A 19791-nucleotide genomic window follows, 5' to 3' on the forward strand; every position below is an offset into this window, starting at 1 on the left:
CGTCTGTCTACCTAGGTACCCAACTATCTTGCCTTACGTACGGATCTCTCGCCAGGAATAGGACGGCTGCGACAGTTGAGACGGGAAACTGGGCCCCTAAGCCCCTCGCTGAGGCGCAATACGCATGAGGCCCTTTAGGCCCCATAGCCCGTTGATCTCGCGCATGGTGCACCAAGCAGGTATAGGAGGGACAGGGTCCAGGGTCCAGGGTCCACAGTCGCGGAGATATGTAGGTCCGGACAGCCAGTGATCAATCATCACACAGTAAGTACTCTGTACTCCGCATGGATACTGCTAAGATCGGCCGTATAGGTACCACAGGTATAACACAGTGGAGCTCACATACGAGAGGAGAGGCAGTGCACGCCAATCACCATAATGGTATGGTATCTGTAGATCAGGGCGATTCAACCCCGTTATCACTCGCAAGATGGGTCCGCTTTCAGTTACGGCGAGATCGGGGGTGTTTCAAAGAGCGGGGATTTGGCTTAGATACGTGCGTACTCCGTACACTGTACAGATCTTCAGGGTTGGGGCAGATATGTTAGGTACCTACCACCAATGTACGGATACAGAATATGTACTCCGTATATACCTCCCCAGCCACCTTAGAGTCTTAGGTACTAATAAGACAAGCATTAATTACGCTGTTCAGGGAAGTGAGCGACACACCGCCGTGTTAGAGTTAGAGTTAGGGTTAGGGTTAGGGTTAAGATATTATATCTGCCAATTAGACAGATGTTTAGAGTGCGCATTTTAACTTACTAGCGTGGCCAATTATGCTGACTTAGAGATGGCTCTAGAGTTTAAACGGCCAAGTCTTAAGTCATAGGCACCGCTAACACGACTAACGTCAACGTCAGTCAGTGGCAATCACAGGGCGGCGTCACCCTCTTGCCTAAACGGGGCGAGTTGCACGCAGGCCGCAGCTCCCCCTGTTGGCATCAATCTGTCCTTATAGCAATTAGATACTCGGTACATACCAACTACCCTGATCCTGAGTATACCACACACCATGGATCCTAGTCTGGAGGAGTTCAAGAGACGCTCCGGTCCAATCAAGGTGCCCCAATTCCAAGGGTAACAAGTCCGCTGGCTACTTTACGAAAAGTCTCCCGCTGATACGAGTAGAACAAACCCTCAACCCCTTGGCAATCTGCAGCAAGCTCCTACTCCTACTCGACTCTATCTTCCTCTGAGCGTGGCCTTCTACACTTGTTTTGCGTCGCATCTTCTGGCTGCTCTTTATGCCCCAATCCAGGATTGTGACGAGACCTTCAACTACTGGGAGCCCTTGCATTACCTCACCCATGGCTACGGCCTTCAAACATGGGAATATTCTCCAGAATACGGCATTCGAAGCTGGGCGTACATCGCCCTACACGCCTTGCCGGCCAAGATCGTGAGTCTGCTTGGACAGTCGAAGACCTTTGAGTTCTATGCTCTGCGCATCGGTTTCGCCATTGTTTGTGCAGCGACCGAGGTCCGCCTGTACTCGGCCATATCTCGAACACTCAACCCCAGGGTCGGGGTGATCTACCTGATGATCGTCGCCGTCACTCCAGGTTTCTTCTATGCCTCTTCTGCATTCTTGCCATCAAGCTTTGCCATGTATACATCCACTCTCGGACTGGCCTGTTTCATGGATTGGTATGGCGGGCCCAGGACTGCTCCTGGCATCATGTGGTTCGGAGTCGGTGCTCTGCTCGGTTGGCCTTTTGCTGGAGCCCTGGTCGTCCCATTCGTCCTGGAGGACTGGTTGATCGCTCTGGTAGGCCAAGTCGATCTTTTCGCAACCTTCAGAAGGTACCTTGACGGCTTCGTCCGTTGCTTGATCGTTCTGGCTTTACAGATCAGCATCGACACCTTTTTCTACCACAAGATTGTTGTAGTCCCGTGGCGTATTGTCGCGTACAACGTGTTCGGTGGCCAAGGCCGTGGCCCGGACATCTTTGGAACGGAGCCATGGGACTATTACGTGCGCAATTTGCTGCTCAATTTCAACATATGGTTCATTCTGGCCTTGGTCTCGGGGCCCTTGTTCCTTTTCCAATGGATCGTCTTAAAACAACATACCACCAAGCAAACGCTCCTGAGGACACTGACCTTTCTCAGCCCCTTCTATCTCTGGCTGGCCATCTTCACCCTTGAACCGCACAAAGAAGAGAGATTCATGTTTCCAGCCTACCCGTTCCTGGCTTTGAATGCCGCCATAGCATTCCATTCGCTCTTGGCCTGGATCGGATCGTCGGAATCCATCATCTTTGGTAGAATCCCGGCCAAGCTCAAGTTGCTGGCTATCCTGTCTACGGTTCTTGTCGCGGTCAATATCGGCCTGCTGCGAACCTTGGGAACAGTCACTGCATACCGAGCACCCCTGCAGATTTATCGTGTGCTCGAAAGCGCCAATATGACTCGAGGTGGAGATACAGTGTGTTTTGGCAAAGACTGGTATCGCTTCCCATCATCTCACTTCCTCCCTCACAACACACATGCAAAATTCATCAAGAGCGAATTCGATGGTCTGCTGCCTGGCAACTTCCATGAGGGTGAGACCGGGTTTGGATTCTTCCCAGGCACTTGGCTGGTGCCAGCTGGGATGAACGACCAAAATAGAGAAGATCCCGGAAAACACGTTGACGTGGAGCACTGTACATTCCTGGTTGACTCCTACATGCCAGGGATAGAAGCAACAGAGCATGAGCCACTGTATGTTGTAGACGACGGCTGGGAAAAGATTGCGTGCGCCCCGTTTCTGGACACGTCCAGGACCGGGATGGTGGCGCGGACGGTCTGGATCCCCGACCTCGCAGTCATTCCACCCAGATACCGGCGGCGGTGGGGAGAACACTGTCTGTTGCACCGTCGCACCACTTGACTTTGGGATCACCTGGAGCCCCAAGAAGAAACAGAAAGTGCCGCCGCCCAGGGAAGGGCATTGCCCGGATATTAACAGCTGGTAAGCCTATCTATGCGAGAACGAGTCGCCCTCGCGGTCAGATGCCGCACCGACTCCCTCAGCCGTTGCTGTGGAGAAGCCGGACTATTCCATAAGTGGCATGTTTGTCCAGCAGAATCGCAGGCACGCCATTGGTCATTCTCGACCACGTCGTTGCGTCCCTTGATAAGAATCCGAGGAGCCAGTGCGATAACACCCACTGTCGCCTGTCACAGCAAAGCGAGCGGTTGGAAACGTGGAAAAGACCTAGAAAAGTCCTGGGGAAGAGGCCAGAAGCGTGCGCTTCCATGGCGGATCGGCACGTCGAATTTAGACATTCGTTCCTCGATGCATGGGACATTCATGCATATCTATCCTGGCCATGCCCATGCCACCCAGCTAGGTTGTCTCCCTGCCTTTCTTCTTTGAGCTTTATGCTGTTGGATACCACTGTTCCTGTTCCACCGCCATGGATTCAGACACACTCAAACGGTCCCTCTCGGACCTCGTGGTCAGGTCACAACCATACATCGACCAAGCCAGCACACAGCTTCGAAAGTCCCGTCAACACTGCTCGTCGTTTCTGAAAACTGCCCAACAAGACCTCGACATCCTGTCACGGGAACCGCATTTGAAAACAGTTGTCTCTGCCTTGATTCTCCTTGTTTTCGTCACCGTGGCTCTGTCCCGCTACCTATACCGTCGCCACCTCGCATCTCCCAGTACCACGCGGCCGTCGACGCCGACAATCGAAAAGGCGCCCTCCTCCAAAGCGGCGGCGCCAGCCCGCAAGCCAGGCACATGGATCCCGTCGTCGTTCAAGCGGCCCACTCCGGCGCCCTTTCCAAACTGGTCGATCGAAACAACCAAGCCTCTGCCCTACCGGCCATTCCGATATGGGCCGAAATACTTTGTGACCATGGGCCTCCGCAACGTGAAATGGGACGACTGGATCGAGCTGGACAACCACTACCCACGGTTCCACGCCGACAAGGCACGACGGATCAAGGAGCGCGGGCCCAAATGTTGCAGGACGGCGCCCGAAGCGTACCCGGCGGCGGTGGAGCTGCTCGAAGAACTGCGGGAGTACCTGTGTGACCGTTACCCGACGCTGTACCAACGCACTGACAAGGGGGTCAAGAACCTCTGGTCGGGCGAGGAACTGGATACGACGTCGCGGCCTTTGCCCGAGGACCCGATGCAGACGTGCGCGCGACTGACGCAGGACGACCTGGCCATCATGATCGAGCGGGCGGACGGCCAGTACTACCTGTTGGCGGGCGCTATCCTCCTAGCCGGGTTCTGGCGGCTGGAAGACAAATACGGGATGCCGCTGTCGGAGATCCACACGAGCGGCGAGGTGCCGCAGTTCCGCGAGAAGCTGGAGAAGGGCATGTTGAACTTCTTTCGGCGGCTGAAGCCCGAGGAACTGATCTCGCGCAACAACTACTTCCTGCAGGTCGACGAGGACCTGGCATGGTCGCAATCGATCGGCTCCGAGGATTCAGACGGCATCAGCTGGAACACGGCGGAGAAGAACCGGGCCATCGAGCACCACTACTTCCGCTCTGAACGGCAGGCCTTGCGCCGCCTGCCCAAGTCTGGAGGGGTCGTCTTCTCCATCCGCACCTACTTCCACCCCATCACCGAAATCGCCGAGGAAGACTACGTGCCTGGTCGTCTGGCCAGCGCTGTCCGGTCCTGGGGCGACGATGTCAGCCGATACAAGGGCAAGGCAAAGTACGAAGATGTCTTGCTGGAGTATTTGGACAAGAAGCATCAAGAGCAGCTTGACCGAGGCCTGAAACTCGACGAGGAGGATGAGAAGAGGACTTATCCGTGGTAGTGACCAGTCGTCACGGCCGGGGAGAGTATGCACGCTATAGGGGATCCAGTTTGGTTGTGTCTGTGGGATGTTTGTCGGTGTGTGGATGACGATACCGTGCGCAAGACAAGCTTGGCTCCAGAGACAAGCTTGGCTTGTTTCTCAGGCTTTCCTATGTACCTTGGAGAAATAATGATAAGCCCAGCCTAAGGTCATCTCCAAGCCTAAGGTCATCTCCAAGCCTAAGGTCATCTCCAAGCCAGCCATACGGCCCTGTTCTTCCACTTGGCTTGAGAAAGCGACACAAGGCATAGCACCTAAGACGAGTTCAGACCGGACGAGGCATGGGCCACAGTACCGGTATGTGTGACGGACGGGGAGTTGACGAAGTTCCACCGAATATCTCCTCTTCTTCGCCCACCATGTTCCAGCAGACGCTTCGTCCAGATTGAACCAGGCTGCTTCGAGGGTCTTTTTTGAAGCCATCCATGGTGTGCCCTTGAAGCCATCCACGGTGTACCCTCCTCTCTCGAGAACTTGAAGGTGGCTGCCACTGGCTTTACAGCACTCTGGCTTGTTGCCTTGTTCATGCGACTCGACTCGACTCGACTCGAAGCCAACTGTCGCGAGGGGAGTTCACTAGAGTACGGTATGAGTGTGTACAGAACATGTCATCAGCGGCCTCGACAATAACTTGAAGTATGGACTCCGAGTGTGGTGGTAGCCTCGACAATAAGCATGGACTCCGAGTGGTGGTAGCCTCGACAATAAGCATGGACTCCGAGTGTGGTGGTGGTAGCGGTACTATGAATCTCTGAGAAATATATAATGCCTATATACCTACCTACCTGCCTAGGTACAGTCGCCTATCCATAGCATACTGTACTGTCTGTATTGTTGTGTGGAATCCCTAGGTGTTTACAGTCATGTCGTCTGTCATGCTGTTGCTGTTGCTGTTGCTGTTGCTGCCTCGACCTCGATTTCATCTACTCTTCGCAGATCAGACTAGACGGCAAAGACGCATCTCTAGCACCTATCTAGTATTACTTACCTACTATATATCTACTATGCACCTACTATGCACCTATCACAGTGCCCGTGTGTACTATATTGCCATTATTTACTAACAGTGAAGTTTTTATTATCACCCGTAGTGCAGTACAGTACAGTGCAGTGTAGTGGTTGCAATATTCCTGCTGTGGCATGGCGTGAAATATACTTCCCGCAAATATATAGAGATACACGGGAATTAGGACCGATGCAACGGGTACGAATTGAAATTGACAATAACTTGTTTTCTCGCCTCACATCGCCTCGGATTGCTCGGGCTCGGACTCGGATAGATACATACCAGGTAGATACATAGATACATACTGTAGATACTAATTAATTAGAGCTTAGATACGAACAAAACACATCTGGATCTGGATCCAAGACCAGGCAGGCCCAAAGACTCCCGAAGACATTTTGATCACTATATACTGTCACTGTGACTGTTTACCATTCCCCTCCACACGGTGGTCTTGTCGTTGCGCCTTTTGTGGCGTGTAGACTTTCCGCGCTTCTGTGGTCGCCTCACCCTTTCCTGGGCCTGGGACCGCATCGTATATAATATACATTGGCTGTACGGATACTCTGTACAGAGTAGTCGTAGTAGTAGTATGCTTGAGTTGCCGGGCGAGATGTGTCCGTATCCGACGTGGACCGTGGGTCGTGGGTCGTAAGTCGTAAGTCGTAAGTCGTCGGAAAGGAGCGCCAACACCAGGTAATCGAATCGTCGCACGTCACAGTGCATATCGCAAATTGCTTGTCGCGGCTTCAGCGCGATGCGATGCGGTGCGGTGCGGTGCGATGTTCAAGTGTCGACCGAGTGTGGAAGGCCGGACTCTCCTGGCAGTATGGACTGTATTCTTGTCCCAAAGAATTCATAGTATGGACTGTTTTCTTGTCACAAATGATCCATGGTCCGCGTCCATTCAACGTCATCAGAGGCCCAGGACGACATTAAGTTCTTTTTGAACCATTGCGTTTCTGCGTACTTCCTTTTGAACCATCGTGTTTCTGCGTACAGCACAGCAACGCAGCGAAAAGACTTAGGCGTAGGGCTGAGGTGGACTCGACGCAAAGTCTGCAGGTCGTAGCGACATTCTCTCACCTGGAAATGGGCCCTGGTCGTGGCCGGGCGTAGCCGTAGTCGTCACCTCAAGCTTTGAGATCTAGCCAGGTCATAGCCGTAGTCGTCACCTCAAGCTTTGAGATCTAGCCAGAGCATGTAGACTTGTCTCGGCCAAGATTCAAGGCAGGGCCCAAGTCCACATCATACATAGATTCAAGTCTAAACCCGACTCCTGCTGGATACGGCCGACGCCGGCTCAATGTCGCGGCCTTGACCGTCGATGCCGGTCGACTCTCTCATCTTTCTTCTCTCCTCAGCCTCCCTGATTCTCAATTCATTCCTCTCGTGGATCCATTCACACCCGTCACGAAACTCGCAGACACGACACTTCCACGCGTCATGTACTTCGACGCCCTTGGGAGAACGCTCTCCCCGCCAAAAGGCCAGCGCGTCGTACAGGTACGACTTGAGAAATGATGGGTTGAAGATGATGGATTTGCTACCCAGAAGCTTCGACCCAGATCGAGAGTCATAGGACGTCGAGACGTACCGCACCGTCAACAGAGGTGACAAGCGTGTCGGAAAGGAGGGCGGCGTGGGGATTTGAGACAGGGATTGCGGCGTGGAAGAGGGATTGTTTTGAGACAAGGATTGCGGCGTTGACGAAGAATTGTAGTCGTGGCCTGGAGAATTTTCATGTTCAAAGCCAAGGTCACGCTTCGAAGCAGTGGAAGACGTAAGCGAGACCAGAAACGTTTCCCTGAATTGAGCTAGCATGAAACTCCAGAGGCTAGCGATGTTGCTGTGCTGGAGTAAGATGTCGATAGAATCCTGACTCGAGGGCACGGCCTCATCCAAACCCTCGTCAACTGGATGCCCTCCGGTTTGTGAGCTGGGGAAGACGAAGAGCTCCTGGTTGAGATTCCCGACCTGCGCGATAAATGCGTCCGAAAACGTCGCGTGCACATCTAGCCTATACCGCGAGGCGAGGTGGTCGAGTGAGAAATGCCCCTGCGCCAGATTCTCCAGCATGTGGTGATATAGATGTAACTGTACAATCGTAGGACGTACGCTGGAACCGGTAGGTAGAGTCGAGGAGCCCCGTGTCTTGACGTCTGTAAGGTAGATTCTCCTTTCATCTTCCGACTTCCCATTCCTCCCTGCTTGTTTCGCCTGGCTGTTATGATTGTTGTTGCTGCTTAGTGCTTCGGCGATGGTCTGCCCTTGTGCCCCGATGTCGCTGGTGACGAGGTAGTCCCGAATGCTGGCTTGATATTCTGGCAAGGGAGGCTCAGAGTCTTGCTTGGACAACAGCCTGAGGCTCTGTTCCTCCAGTTTCGGGTCTGGACAATGGTAGCTAAGCTCGTCAATCACGCCGTTCACCAGCTCGCCACCGATTGATCCCCACACCTCCAACTCCCGTGTCTTGCCTGTTTCACGCAGCGTCCTCAAGCCTTGTATGATATTCCATATCCGCAGTCCCCAGCTGTCTTCCTTGGTGGTGATCGTCACCGGCACCGTAGCGTGCACTTCGTCCTCTAGAGCCTGGTGGACCGCACTGCCTTGTTTCATCGCAGGCGTCCTCCTCTTGCGGCCATGCTTGGTCAGAACGTAGAAGTATTGCAGTTCACACCAGGCAGGTGATACGAGGTCGGTGACTGAGAGTGCTTTCTTCGGCGGCCGCCTGAATCGTTCTAGAGGGCTTCGAGTATCGGGTTCGGGTTCAGCTTCAGGTCCGGCCGGTTGAGCATCTGGTCCACCAGGCGTTTCCGTGTCTAGGGTTTGCGAGTTTCGCCCTTCTTCATCTGTACGGTGTGTTCTCACCTCGGCTAGCCGCTGGTCAGCTTGTCAGTAAGAGACAGCGATGGGCCGGTTGTCTGTGCTTACAACTCGGGTCACGTATGTCCTGGGCAATCCTCGCGTCTGGGATTTGCTCCTGTATATCCCATTGACGCGTCGTCTCATGACCGAACACCTTAGGCAGACGAACGCCTCGAGGTGCCTCATAGTCCTCGATGTCCGTGACGACCAGAGGCGCGTTTTGGCCTCGGGTCTGTTGCGCGGCGACTTCCAGAAGCAGCCGATCGACTATTTCGAGCTCCTCAGGATCTTCTCCGAAGTCACTGTATTCATCGTCATTGTCCTGCCATTCAGCTGGAACTTCCTGGTCAATCGTGTCCACTGGCATGGGAGTGTCGTTCTCTCGTGGCCGATCTAAAAGGTTCGACATGGTTAGGGGTGAGTGAGATCTATCGGTGGCGTTGCATGCGTCACGATCCAACACGCGCGACTCCACGACTCCCACGAGATAAGGAGTTCTGAAGGATGGACGAGCTCATTGTTCAAGTCACTGCAGATATACATCACATATCATGCCGTTGTTTTGCTGTCGCGTCCAAGTCTGACAACACCTCCGGAGGTGCTTCTGCCTGGCTTTCGATGGTTTGTGGACGCGTCGCGGGGTTTTACTCATCAGTTCTACAGGGTAGATGCTGGCGTACGAATACTCAACATCAAAGGAAATCCAATACATCTATGCTCCTTTTCTAATCTCTATGCATGTCCCAGCGCGTCTAGGCCAATAAATGCTCCTCTCCCTTATGCCGATGCCACCTCTCCTTCATTGCATATCTACCCAATGCTCCTTGATCGACGACGTAACAGAGGTTCTGGACCGCTTTCCTGTATCTCCTGAAACCTTCGATCGTCGTAATTATAGTTTAGTTGTGCAGTCCCTCAAATCACTCCCGCTTATATCCAAGCCTCCTGTGGCTGTCGATGCCACTCCGTCACTTTGCCGCGAGGCCCTCTGGGATGACAGGTCTATCAATAGAATCCGTGGCCATCTCAATCTTCTCTTCTTTTCTGTTCAAAAAACTCAAGTACGCCTGCCATGCAACTGCGAAAATGCCCGAGAACATAAATCTGTACTGGGGCATGATGAACCAGAAGCTGAAGGCGGTGACTGCAGGCCACAGCTTGAGAGAATTCACAATGCTCACGGGCACAGCCGCTTGAACTCGTGCAATGATCCCAGAGGGTGGTTCGCCGGTCAAGAGGGCCTGCATGGCGAAGAAATATGTATTGAAAACGGGAGTGAATACGATCTGTTGGACCACGACTTTAGTGGCTATGGAGGCCGGTTTGGAGGCAAAGTTGAAGCTTCTGCCCAGAAAGAGAAACCTGCTCTCCGTATCAGCCATTGATTGCCCTTTTGCTACTGCTGTGGACGACACTCTTGCCGGTGTGAGCACTGCGGCCAAAACGTACCATTTGTACCCCGGTATAGATGCCACTGCACCAATTGTCAACATCCGCAACGTCCTGGTCGGATCATAAGGCTCTCCTCCAATATCCTGCGCCAGGAGATCACCACACAAATATGTTGTCAGGGTCGTACATATTTGCACGGTGTACGGTCTCTTCAGCTGCGTACGGTGAAACCAATTGAAAAAGGTCGTCACCGGCCCCAGGCGGTGATACCATAGCTGGCTAGGAATGTCGACCGGTTCGCCCTTCCTCGATGGGATGCTCACTTCATTGGGGGAATGTGGGGGAAGTCGAGTCTGTGTCTGGGTGTTCAAGCTGGTCTGGTCTTTGGGCGCGGTGGATTTGGATGAATTGTGCTGGGCATGTTGAGGTCGAGATCGAGGTATTCGTAGCCACGGTGTTCTGGCACCAAACCTGCCAGACACCCGCTGCAGATGTATTATCATCGTATCTCTATCATAACGAGAGCAATCATGAGCGACTCCTTGAAAGACATAGTATCGAAGATGTCCGCAAGGCTTTTCTTATCGGAGAGGACTAGGGACGGACTATCTGAATGTATCTCACCCGCGGTTATTAATCGGAGCGGCTTCGGCTGGACGATGCAGATCCACCGCCCAATGACGCCTTTTAGGCACCAGGTTGCCATGTGGCGGGCATCATTAGCCACGCCCATCGCCCGGAATGCAGCCTATTAGCCTCTAAATCACCCAGCCAGATAAGCACAACATTCACACAAGTAGTGTCGTGACCGAAACTCTTGCTACTTCAGAAACTACTGGCAACACGAAAGAAGTATGATCATGTCTGGACGTGGATTGTATTCTCAACGTCTATCTCGCTGTCGGCTCATTCTGCTCTATCCAGATCATGTCGGTGTGACTGGATTTCTGTGATGTACAAGCAGAGACGCCAAAAGCCCCAGGACCACCCATGATTGTGTCTTTGGAAAAACAATACAAGCCCATATGATTCATTCCGTTTCGCCGGTGCAACTCGTGAAAACCCCCCATACCCATCATCATGCCCAACTTCCCAAATGTGCTGATTGACTCATTGGAGCTGTTCGAGCAGCCGGTGACTCAAGAGACAGTCATTATCTAGGATCGCTCACCGCGAAGACGACGGGCGAGCTGGATGTCCTTGGACTGGATGGTGACACGCTTGGCGTGGATGGCGCAAAGGTTGGTGTCCTCGAAGAGAGAGACAAGGTAAGCCTCAACGGACTCCTGGAGAGCGCCGATGGCGGAAGATTGGAATCGCAGGTCAGACTTGAAGTCCTGAGCGATTTCACGGACAAGACGCTGGAAGGGGAGCTTGCTGTGGTGGTTGTTAGCTATGTGAGACTGTGATGAGATTGGTTCAAACTAACCGGATGAGCAACTCGGTCGACTTCTGGTAGCGACGGATCTCACGGAGAGCGACGGTACCAGGCTTGTATCTGTGAGGCTTCTTGACACCACCAGTGCTTGGTGCGGACTTGCGAGCGGCCTTGGAGGCGAGCTGCTTTCGTGGGGCCTTGCCACCTGTAAAGTCAGTTAGAATGGCTGTCGGCGGCGGCGAGGATGAAATGGCTGTCCTTACCAGTGGATTTACGGGCGGTTTGCTTGGTACGAGCCATAGCGATGGATTGTTTGATGAAGAATTGAAGGTGTGGTGGGTTGTTGATGATGGAATGGGAAGACTGGAGATGATGAGTGAGGCTGACAAGGAAGAAATCCAAGTGGTGGAGTGGGCGGGACGAAGAGGTATTTGTAGGTGGAAGGGGCAGAAGGCAGCAGCTTGGCGTGATCCAAAGTGCACTTGCTGGGCCGGGGTGATGCAACAACAGGCAGTGCACCAGAATAATTGATCGCAAAACTGCGAAAAACAGAGATCAGATCAGGGCTGCCAGAATGATCCTGTTTTCTGGCCGCCTTCTGCGGGTGATTCAGAATTGTCGCCCAATTTGGCTGCTGATCCCGCCCCTTGGCGTACCACCTCAAGATCTTCCGCCTGCTGCACCACGCTTCCCACCCCAGCAATCAACACCTACACCACCTGATAATCAATTATGGCTGGTTTGCAAATGATCGCAGTGAATCATTCTCTATTCTGTCTTCAGGATCAGTGTTTTCACTGCGTGGGGGGTGAGAGATCACTCAGTCTGCGCTGCATCGGTCGGGATCAGTGGTGGACAGGGCCGGCTTCTGATTGGCTGTGATCTGGCTGCCCAGGTTGATCTGGCCGCGCCTGCCGGGGTGCATAAGTCTCGCCCCCGCCCGCCGCGTCCCCAATCAAGGTACTACTCTTCCTATTCCATCCACAACACCAAGCCTGCCCATCTCTCATCCATCTCATACAACCTCCATTACAAGCTTCTCAGCTTCACTCATCAACCTTCATCTATCATCATGACTGGACGCGGCAAAGGTGGCAAGGGCCTCGGCAAGGGTGGTGCCAAGCGTCACCGAAAGATCTTGCGGGACAACATCCAGGGTATCACCAAGCCTGCCATCCGACGTCTCGCTCGTCGTGGTGGTGTCAAGCGTATCTCGGCCATGATCTACGAAGAGACCCGTGGTGTCTTGAAGACCTTCCTGGAGGGTGTCATCCGTGATGCTGTCACATACACAGAACAGTGAGTTCAGCCTTCGCCGATGTATTCTTAGCATGTATACTGACTTATCCTCCCAGCGCCAAGCGAAAGACTGTCACATCTCTTGATGTTGTCTACGCTCTCAAGAGACAGGGCCGTACCCTCTACGGTTCGTACATTCCCTCTATTCTACTCATGACCATTACTAACAGGTACTCTTAGGTTTCGGTGGTTAAATGCATCATCTCACAATCACCCACATTATCACGATGTTGTCTCGTGGCTTGGAGCTTGCTGCCATGACCAACAGCAGTTGTCTTGCCACACCTTTTTTGCTTTGCGGGTTTCGGAGTGGTGTTGGGCGACGCGCAAATGGGTTCTTGCAAATGGGGTCGTCAAAGGGTCATGGTTATGATGGGATGGCAAATTCTCGAGGTGCCTTGATGTATCATACAGGCACATTACTATGAATCAGCCTAGTTGGCGTTGATAGATGAGCTGAGTCGAACGACATAAATCATCAGCATCAACATGAAATCACTTCACAAAGCAAACTCTGTTCCTTGACTTTGATTGTAAACAACTATCTCGACGCGTCTTACGCGTTGCTTGGCGTGGACCTTGGTTTTCTGTGTTTGGCCCAGGCCCTCATTAATCGACCTGTTCTGCGGGCCGTGTCAGGCCAGACAATGGTCTTGTGCTAATTGACTTTCCCTTTCAGTGTGGGCATGGGATACTTGCACAGTGCTGCGCAGGCCTGGGATAGCCCCCATCAAACAAGACTACCAGACTAGTAGTATGCAACAGTCTCCGCATTGACGGATGGAACGCCTCGAAGTCCTCCTTCTAATGACGCACACAGCCAGCAGAGTCGGTAATGTCGAGGCCATGCGTACAGCCTGCCAGGCCTTTGTGTGTCGCAGACTATGTTTCCTCTTCGGCTGTTGTCGATCAGTCGAAGCCTTTGAGGCTGCGACCGCCGGAGACCACCTAGAGCACGAGTCAATCTTCCCTCATGTGGTAGTAGCACGAGTCAATCTTCTCTCATGTGGCAGTAGGTGCAGAGAGAGCTTTGCTCTCAGTCAGCATCCCATACCCAGGCTGACATGACGAGTGCAGCTAGTCCGACAAGTTGAAGTACTTGGGTAGTGCTACCTCTTGCTGGGGAATGGGAATGTAGTGGCGTCAGAACTGAATACTAATCCAGACTTGATTTCATGGATGCTGCTTCTTCCCAGCCGATACATGCCGGCAAGATACTACCTTAGTATGGCATTTCAGAGGACATTGTATAGTAATAGAAAGTCCGGGTCGTAACTTCCTGAAGTTCCAGCATTGCAAGACGCCTAAGGAACTATAGTATCAAGCTGCATGACATTCAGATTATCGTAGTCTTCGAAGTTGTGGCGCCATTATGTGTGAGATGATGCTGGACGCCAGTGCCCTTTCATATGATTCGAGCAACAATTATTAAGGGAATCAAGAGATATGCATGAGCCGGCGTTGTAAAATGTTTCATTGAGATGGTGTGTGGTACTCGTTGAAGGTTGACGCTTGAGGTTCTGAATATATTTATGATTCTTGGCGGAACATCTTCGAGACATTCAAGTTCGTTCATTGAACCTCGCCATGCAACAACAACACAACTAACTCAAACAATATTACTAGCTGGCATGTCTGCCACTGCACTATGATCCATCCGGCGACTCAATCGTAACGTATTACCGCAAGTACATGTCTCAGGTCGCAGCTCCCCGCTGCCCGCATGTGAAGCGAGCTGAGACTCCAAAGCCTAAACCGAGTAATGCAGCTGCTATTTACGAAAGATGGTCCACACTCAGGCTATAAATGTAAGAGGACATTCTAAGCGGAAGCCCTCTGATGGCAGAAGACTTGTTTTGTTCTGCGGGTTGATTCAGGCAGTCCAAACCTCACAGATAACAGCAAAGACGAAGCAAGGAATCTGCAGCGTAGCTTCAGACCTTGTTCGGCCTCATCGGCTCTACAGGCAAACTTTCTATTCTGGGTCGATATCTATATCTAGTACCCAATTGATTGCCTGTCAACAGACCCAGCGTGATGCGAGCAGAAGCAGCTGAATATAGCCCACCAGCGCCACTCGGGTCCATCCATCTGCCGCGACTTAGCTGCCGCAGAGCGAGGATACTGGCTCAAGCAGCAGTCGGTCACCCGAACCATGCAAAGTCATCACGTCGACTGTGCACATCGCAGGCCTGGGAGAAGGAACGTGGTCTGGTCAGATCTTAGATTCCTTCTGCGGAGGGCTGTTCCTAGATCTCAAGACCGGAAGGACCTACCAAAATGGGCGATTCCGACCAGCCGGACGTTGAGTGAAGCCTTGACCTTGACGAACATGTACGCGCAGACTCAGCCTCGTAAGGTCGAACGATAATGCGGCGGCGCCACAATGCAACCGACAAGAACAAGTTGCGCCACAGCGTACGAGTACAGAATTTCAGCTTTGGACTAACGTTTGATCGGCAAAGCAGTGGCAACTGTGTAAAAGTACGGAGTCAGAGTACGTAGGTAAAATGATGGAGCGTCACAGCCAGACGTGGACAGCTGTGGCGGTGCATGGTGGCAGATCGTACTCCGTACTGTTTCTAGGCCACACAGGCCACGCAAGCCACAAATTGCACCCTCAGAGCAATGCAGGAAAACCTTGGTCTGTGGCGGTCGAGGAAGCTGCGTAATTCAAGCCGCCTAATTCAAGCCGCCAGGCTTCGACGGACCTGTTAGTCCTACCCACCATTACGCAGACAAGAGACAGCTGGGAGATTATTGACTCTCTGCCACGGACGCACCGATAAAGCCATGGGGTCACAAATCACACTCGACCACACCAGTGCCATTTGTCAACGCCGGAACATGTATCATGCTCGGCATGATGTTGTCCCAGGCTCCAGCATGCTGGTGCAGCCTGGGCTTGGGCCTTCCTTGTTAGGATAGTGGCGTCTCCCGATCTGAGGAAAGTCCAGACCGCTCCGGGGGGCTCCGAAGGTAGCCGACATCCGGGTTCCGGACCATGACTTCCAAGGTTATTCGTTGCCGATACTTGTATGTGCCCAATTATCAGGGAACGAATGACTGGTCGAACAAGGTTTTCCCGCTCTGCGTCGGCATCTGGATGGTCGTCAGAAGCAAAGGCCTACGATTTCGTTGGGGTGCTCGCCCTGCAGGGGCAGCCTGTATGAGCCTGTAAGAGCCTCTTAAGCGGCCCAGCGGGGGCCTGGGGTTGGATGGTCGGACGTGGTGCAACGGTAGCCTGGAAAGTCCCTGCATCACGACTTCTAGGAACCAGGTGGGCGGAGCTAGCCACTCCGTCTAAGTCGGTTCTTGTTTTGTTGTTGTCTTGTCACCAGCCTCGACTGGACTGGGTTGGAACGACCAGTCCAACAAAGTCTATACGAGGGCGGGTGCGCGAGTCGGCTGGCAACAGCTGGACTTCGGCAGATGTGGAGCTAGTGCCAAAGACTGAGGTCTCGCGACCAAGGTACACAGAAGTACAGAGGGTCTAGTACCACGAGGCTACCTTGATCGACGTGAAGGAGCAAGCCAAATTAAATCCAGCCAAGTTCCACCGTTATTCTGTCGGCTAGGGCTGGCCTTCCGCGTGACGAGTCCGGACAGTGGCTTTTCTGGGCCGATGAGTCAGTGACTGAGGCTTATGTGTCGTGTACCCTCTGCGGCAGAGGCAGCAACATTTCTTATTTCTCATTTCTCGATGGCGGGCCATATGTCAGCTTGCAATAAGAATGAATGGTACACGGGGCTACCGGGACCGCGGAGATGGTGGGCATCTGGCATCTGGCTAACGTAAGTCTCAGCTTGCCACGGTGCCAGCAAGGTTACTCAAGCGAGCCGACCTGACTAAGGTGAGCTGGAGATGGAGATAGGATTTTGAGAGGGGGGAAGAATTATTCTGGAAGCCGATGCGCGATCGACCATGTTACAGTAGTGTTACACCCGACGCCGGGGCTGGGACCGGGACTGGGACGTGCTCGCGTGTTCTCGCTCTTTCCAAAAATTCCCTCGCTCCAGTAACCAGTAACAGGCTGGAAATGACCGCTCGACTCTGTGCAGGGTCTGGCTCGGCGAGAGGGGTGTCGTCATGTCCGACGCATCATTGGAGGGAGCAGCTGCTCAGCCACAGCCAGCTGGGCCGGCGATTGGACGGGCCAGAGTCTGCCAAGCCCGAGCGTGTATTGAACGGTAAGTTGACGGTCAGATGGATGCATTCCTCCTACTAGGAGGGAGGTACATACTGACTAGTACGGTACTGAACAAAACTCTGCCCAAGGGCTGGACTCGCATCGCGCGGTGGTGCCGGCCGAGGGACTGCAGAGACCCTGTGAATGTACGAGTATTAGTCGTAGTCGTAGTCGGGGTCGTAGTCCTTACCCGAGACGTAGCCATTAGACGGTGCAACCTTCAAGCACCCTGGCCCTGACCCTGCAACTTCAAATAGCCCCCCTAGGCTGCAAGGCCTGCCCTCCCTCTTGGGCATGAGGGTCTACAAACACAGCTCATAACTGCCGTGAAAACCCGCACGCACTGACTGCCGATGCATTAATATTGCATCCATCACCGACCTCGACCACACTGCACCGCACCTGGCACTTTGGCACCCTTGAGCCAACACTCGCCCGATCTGGCTAGCGGCTGGGGACCCAGCGCCCATTTATTGTCCACATCCCTGTCACAAGCACCCACATACGTCACCTCACCTGCCCGCATAAACTAGCCGTCTGCGCTCTTTTACGACCGCCGACAATTGTCCACCTGCATCATCTCGCTCAGCAAAACATCCCAGAACACCACCACACCACACACCACGGCCTCTTCCTGGCCACCTCGCACCGCTGTATTAATCAGAAAAGAGAAATTTTCACGCCAGAAAGGATCGGCCACTTTTATACTCCCGTCCGGCTCCTCCGTCCGGTACCTCCGTTCCTGCATCATCTGCCCCATTCCACCCTCTTCCAATCCAGTCTGTGGTCAATCTCCTTACCATCCGACATATACATACATTTGCCACCCTCCTCCTTCTGCATCTTCTCCATACCGAGTTTACATACCGTACCCTCATATCCCAATTATCAATCTTGATCAAATCAACCTATTACAACCTCTCTCCTTCGACGACTATACTACAACCGACATCAACTCCTCCTTCGCCTCTCTCTCTCCTTTCCATCACGCACTCGCGTATGAAAAGAACATCACCAATAATACACTCATCGAGTCCGAGGGTTCGCATCCAGCCGTCGACGCCGACGCCTACAGAACAACCGCCAATGCTGACACAGAGTTCACTGGTCGGTGGATGGAACGACGGGTATAATACCGGCGGGTTCCTGAGCGCCCTTCCCAAGAATTTTCAACAAGAACAAAAATTTCACAAGAGAGGTTCTTCTGGTAGTTCTTCAGTTGCCTCGCTTGGTCCACCCTCGCCCCTCAACCACAACACTATTTACCCTCACATCGCCACTGGCGACTCCTCAAACTTTCCGTCCAGCTACGACTTTGACTTCAACCAGACTCCTCATCCCGCCAAATCAGAGTCCACAATGATGTACCCCACAAACTTCAGTGGCATCGACATGAGAAGAATACAGTCTACGGGCAACGACGAGCGCGTGCCCTATTCTCTATCTGCGCCTCAGTCAGTCTCGACGATGAGTCACAATTCTCCTTCGACGCCACATACAAATTACGAGCCAGAGTACGACGATAAGCACGTTTATGGTGAGACCACTGTTGCCGACGACGACATGATGTTCGAGTACTTACAATTTGACGCAGGCTATCCTTCGGCCGCGTACCAACAATCGTTACAAGATGTCTTCCCAGACCAGTCCTTCGGTATGGTGTATCCTCAGGCGCAGCAGCAAATGCAGCGCATGGGAGTACCACAACACAGATCCAACATGATCGCGGACAGATTACAAGCGGCGCAGCAGGACCACCTGCGCACCGAGTCGCCGACCTCGAACCCCCGAGACAAGTCGCCGTTCACGCAGAACTCACCTTACAACAACATGCCAGCGCCACCACAACGGCCGCCTACTCTCCAGAAACAGCGGACATCGATATCACCCAAGGAGCTCATGTTGGACGATCATGACATCGATGACCATCAAACCCCGCTGTTCCCCGATCAGTCACATTCGATGTTTGCCAACCGCAGAAACCCGTCGAAGCTGTCGGCGTTTTCCACTCACACCTTGGCCCCTACGGAGTCGTCGATGCAAATCCCTGAGCAATATCAATTTCTCGGCCAGCCCGGCCGACAGCAGGATATGACGCCAGACTTTCCGGCCCATCTGCTGTCGATGGAGTCGACCGGGGACGAAGGACATTCGGAGCCTTCTAGTCAACAGTCGACACAACAGCCTCGGTCACAGAACCAGGCTGCACCTCAATCGCAACCTCGGCGGCCTGTTGACACATCGTCTGACTCAGGCACATACTCATGCACGTACCATGGGTGTCATCTACGGTTTGAGTCTCCGGCTCAATTGCAGAAACACAAGAGGGAGGGTCACAAGCAGGCATCGCCGACCTCGTCAGAATCGCCGAGCCTGGCCCAACGAAATACGCAGGCCGGCCCCCACCGATGCGAGCGGATCAACCCTAGCACGGGCAAACCCTGCAACTCGGTGTTTTCTCGGCCCTATGATCTGACACGACACGAAGATACAATTCACAACGCCAGGAAGCAGAAGGTCCGGTGCCATCTGTGTACAGAAGAGAAGACATTCTCACGTAACGATGCCCTCACCCGTCACATGCGGGTGGTCCATCCTGATGTCAATTGGGTGGGCAAGCAGAAGCGCAAGAATGCAAAGTGAGAAGAATCCAGATCATCTGGTGCAGCTCCAAGAGAATTGGGGCCGCTGTTTTTCGAACATCGAGTTTTCCTGTCTTTGATGTGTCCGGGGGCCAAGTGCCGCCGATCACTTGTATGACTACCTTTGCTACTGGGTTTGATTTACGCGCAGGTTTCGCGATGATTTTACTGTGCTGCTTGGCTCTGCAGC

At 53.2% G+C, this 19791-nt stretch overlaps 7 protein-coding genes across 7 annotated transcripts; 4 read left to right on the forward strand and 3 right to left on the reverse strand.

Moving 5' to 3' along the window:
* Window positions 1-1015: 1015 nt before the first annotated feature.
* Window positions 1016-2878, forward strand: A1O3_03630 (alpha-1,2-mannosyltransferase; the record flags this gene model as incomplete). The annotated part of the gene is made up of 2 exons (XM_007733766.1): window positions 1016-1080; window positions 1132-2878. The coding sequence occupies 2 exons, from the start codon at window positions 1016-1018 to the stop codon at window positions 2876-2878; spliced, it is 1812 nt and encodes a 603-aa protein (XP_007731956.1).
* A 529-nt stretch (window positions 2879-3407) lies between these two features.
* On the forward strand, window positions 3408-4784 carry A1O3_03631 (alpha-1,2-mannosyltransferase; the record flags this gene model as incomplete). Its single annotated transcript, XM_007733767.1, has 1 exon — window positions 3408-4784. One exon carries the CDS (start codon window positions 3408-3410, stop codon window positions 4782-4784), a length of 1377 nt encoding a protein of 458 aa, XP_007731957.1.
* A 2314-nt stretch (window positions 4785-7098) lies between these two features.
* Window positions 7099-9109, reverse strand: A1O3_03632 (uncharacterized protein; the record flags this gene model as incomplete). The annotated part of the gene is made up of 2 exons (XM_007733768.1): window positions 7099-8708; window positions 8767-9109. 2 exons carry the CDS (start codon window positions 9107-9109, stop codon window positions 7099-7101), a joined length of 1953 nt encoding a protein of 650 aa, XP_007731958.1.
* Window positions 9110-9668: 559 nt separating this feature from the next.
* On the reverse strand, window positions 9669-10595 carry A1O3_03633 (uncharacterized protein; the record flags this gene model as incomplete). The annotated part of the gene is made up of 2 exons (XM_007733769.1): window positions 9669-10062; window positions 10150-10595. The coding sequence occupies 2 exons, from the start codon at window positions 10593-10595 to the stop codon at window positions 9669-9671; spliced, it is 840 nt and encodes a 279-aa protein (XP_007731959.1).
* A 654-nt stretch (window positions 10596-11249) lies between these two features.
* On the reverse strand, window positions 11250-11770 carry A1O3_03634 (histone H3; the record flags this gene model as incomplete). Its single annotated transcript, XM_007733770.1, has 3 exons — window positions 11250-11469; window positions 11522-11675; window positions 11734-11770. 3 exons carry the CDS (start codon window positions 11768-11770, stop codon window positions 11250-11252), a joined length of 411 nt encoding a protein of 136 aa, XP_007731960.1.
* Window positions 11771-12542: 772 nt separating this feature from the next.
* A1O3_03635 (histone H4) lies at window positions 12543-12949 on the forward strand (the record flags this gene model as incomplete). Its single annotated transcript, XM_007733771.1, has 2 exons — window positions 12543-12769; window positions 12826-12949. 2 exons carry the CDS (start codon window positions 12543-12545, stop codon window positions 12947-12949), a joined length of 351 nt encoding a protein of 116 aa, XP_007731961.1.
* Window positions 12950-18045: 5096 nt separating this feature from the next.
* A1O3_03636 (uncharacterized protein) lies at window positions 18046-19602 on the forward strand (the record flags this gene model as incomplete). The annotated part of the gene is made up of 1 exon (XM_007733772.1): window positions 18046-19602. One exon carries the CDS (start codon window positions 18046-18048, stop codon window positions 19600-19602), a length of 1557 nt encoding a protein of 518 aa, XP_007731962.1.
* Window positions 19603-19791: the final 189 nt, after the last annotated feature.

The sequence above is a fragment of the Capronia epimyces genome (genome assembly GCF_000585565.1).
Source record: "Capronia epimyces CBS 606.96 chromosome Unknown aczIQ-supercont1.3, whole genome shotgun sequence".
NCBI classification, from domain to species: domain Eukaryota; kingdom Fungi; phylum Ascomycota; class Eurotiomycetes; order Chaetothyriales; family Herpotrichiellaceae; genus Capronia; species Capronia epimyces.